This window comes from Protomyctophum parallelum (assembly GCF_964188405.1).
Source record: "Protomyctophum parallelum genome assembly, chromosome: 23".
Classification (NCBI taxonomy): domain Eukaryota; kingdom Metazoa; phylum Chordata; class Actinopteri; order Myctophiformes; family Myctophidae; genus Protomyctophum; species Protomyctophum parallelum.
In genome coordinates, this window is record NC_139715.1 from 30,150,354 (window position 1) to 30,153,011 (window position 2,658).

At 52.9% G+C, this 2,658-nt stretch overlaps 1 protein-coding gene across 2 annotated transcripts in view; it reads left to right on the forward strand.

Annotated features, from left to right (window-relative positions):
* The window catches only part of ptgfrnb (prostaglandin F2 receptor inhibitor b), a 79,286-nt gene extending 77,065 nt beyond the window's left edge, over positions 1-2,221 (forward strand). For both annotated transcript variants that reach the window (XM_083759022.1, XM_083759023.1), the window contains exons 14-17: positions 1,017-1,203; positions 1,308-1,426; positions 1,643-1,693; positions 1,869-2,221. In XM_083759022.1, coding sequence (XP_083615148.1) covers positions 1,017-1,203; positions 1,308-1,426; positions 1,643-1,693; positions 1,869-1,981 — 470 coding nt within the window. In that variant the 3' untranslated portion in view covers positions 1,982-2,221. The remainder of the gene's footprint in view (positions 1-1,016; positions 1,204-1,307; positions 1,427-1,642; positions 1,694-1,868) is intronic.
* Positions 2,222-2,658: the final 437 nt, after the last annotated feature.

A 2,658-nucleotide genomic window follows, 5' to 3' on the forward strand; every position in this document is an offset into this window, starting at 1 on the left:
ATATGAAATAAATGCTTAAACATGTAGCTAGGTGTAATGTTAGAGACCACAGAAGACATGTAAATATGAAATAAATGCTTAAACATGTAGCTAGGTGTAATGTTACACCTAGCTACTTCCACAGAAGTGAACCTTTCAAGCCTGTTTTCTCAACTCAAGACATTACTCTATAAGCCATATCTCCAAAACTGGTGGGTCAAACTGAACAACCAATATGTCAATTTGAAGCTATGATTCCCTGCTTTCAATTAAAAAAAGTCCAATGGCAGTCCCTCAGTCAAATTTGGCCACATATGTTTATATAGCGCTTTTATCCAAAGAGCTTTACACAGATTGTGCATTACATTCACACACTGATGGCGGAGGAAACCATGCAAGGCACCAACCTGCACATCGGGAGCAATTAGGGTGTGTGTGTGTGTGTGTGTGTGTGTGTGTGTGTGTGTGCGCGCTGCTAATAGTCGTTCTCTCTCTGACAGTATAATGAGTAGCAGTCAGAGCATCTCTCTCTCTCTATCTGTTAATCGTGCATTTCCCGTCTGTTAGTTAGTCACCCCACTCCTCCATATATGGTCATTCCTCGTGACATCACGTGACGTCATCAGGGATGTAGGTCCCCGATGTCATCGATGTTGGCCAGCAACTCTACATCTGACCTCAAACCCTTGGATCTCCATATGTGGAGCTGACCTGTTCTGACATTCTATATGTTGATCTGACCTCAACAAACCCTGTACGCTCAAGACACGCTCCATATATGGCCAGTACAGAATTCATTCATTATGTTGATCTGACCCCGCCCCCCATTCCAAAGCGCCAGCTTTAGTCCGACTTCCGAGAGTTCTTTCAAAATGGCGTCGTCGAGGCCGACCCGAGATCGGATTATTCCCGACGTTCCGAGACCCGACCCACCAAGCCAGGCAGACAGACGTAAGCGTTGATCCTACACCGACGTAATCATCACACGTAACCCCCCCCCCCCCCCCCCACCCCCCTCTCTCTCTCCCCACCTCCAGACCAGCTGGCCTATGAGGTGCGTTGGCTGTTCAGCGCGCTGCGAGGCGGGCTCGCTCAGACCCCATTGGTCAGCGTGGACCGCTGGGGTGTGGTCAGGAAGGAGGGACGCAACTCGTCCAGCGACCTCTCTGTGGAGCGCCGCGACGCACACACGTACACGCTGAACATCCACGGGACGCAGGACAGGTTGGTGTGTGTGTGTGTGTGTGTGAGCGTGCGCACGTCGTGCGTGTGTGTGTGTGTGTGTGAGCTCGTAGATCATCTTGTGTTGTCGTCTCCTGTTCCCATAGCGACAGCGGGGAGTACCACTGCGTAGCGACACCGTGGTACCTCTCGTCTTCGACCGGAGCCTGGACGCAGGCCGGAGAGCTGTCCTCCACGCCCGTGTTCCTGACCGTCCGATTCGCTGGTCAGTACTGTGCGTGTGCGTGTGCGTGTGTGCGTGTGCGTGTGTGTGTGTGCGTGTGTGTGCGTGTGTGTACCAAATTTGAAATGATTTGTTTGGCTGAGCACGGAATGTGATGATGTATGACAATAAGAGCGCCACTCACTTCACACACAAGTGTGATTTTTTTTTTTACAGTATGCTAATATCTCTCTCTCTCTCTCTCTCTCTCTCTCTCAGTATGGGAGTCTCTCAAGCTTCCTCTGCTCTACGGGACGTGTGCGTCGCTAGGTAACCATCACATTGTTTATCTGATAATAATGTGACTCTTTTTGATATGGACACAGTCATGGTGATTGTGTAATGCACAATCTATGTAGAACTAGAACGCCTTGGATAAAGGCACTATATAAATGCACCATTTAACGTGTGTGTGTGTGTGTGTGTGTGTGTGTGTGTGTCTCAGGCGTGGGCCTCTTCTCTCTCATCCTGGGCGTGGCCTGCGCTCACTGCTGCTGTCGCAACACCGCTCACACGCCGCGCTCCCGAAACAAGCTGATGGACCTGGAGATGGACTGACACACAGCCCCGCCTCCTCCCCACCCCGCCCCCGCAGGGGGGGCGCCGCGCACGCACGGCGGGAGCACGCTCACCAGACACACGCACACACGACGCCACAACAACAACGACGACGCCACGCATCATCATCATCACCACCACCGCGACGCGTCGCGACAGGACGATTTATGGGAGTCCAGAAAGACCTTCCCGGCCAACGGGGGGCGATGGGAGTAGGGAGGGGTCGAGCCCCGCCCCGGCCCGCCCCGGCCCGCCCTGCCCCGCCCCGCCCTGCCCCGCTAGAACTGACCCACGGGGGGGGGGGGGGGGGGGGGGGACGACGACTTATAACACATTGGAGAAAGAGATATGAAGAGACACTTGGAACTTTGTCGTTTTATAAACTCTTCCTGAGTTTCTCTCGGGGGGGGTCTGCAGCGATCTCTGACCCCCCCCCTCAATGCATTTCCAATGGGAGTCACATGGTTTGAGAGGCATCGTACACACATATCAAGCGAACATTCTGTGTTCCGTCTGTGTTTCATGGCCGCCTCGATGCTTTTCCATTGAAACATGAAACACGGATGTACACAGAATGTCCGTCTGATATGTGTGTATGAGGCCTGGCCAAACATCTGTCTTTGATGGGGGGGGGGGGGGCAGAACACAGTCATCAAACACAGATGTTTGGTCAAACC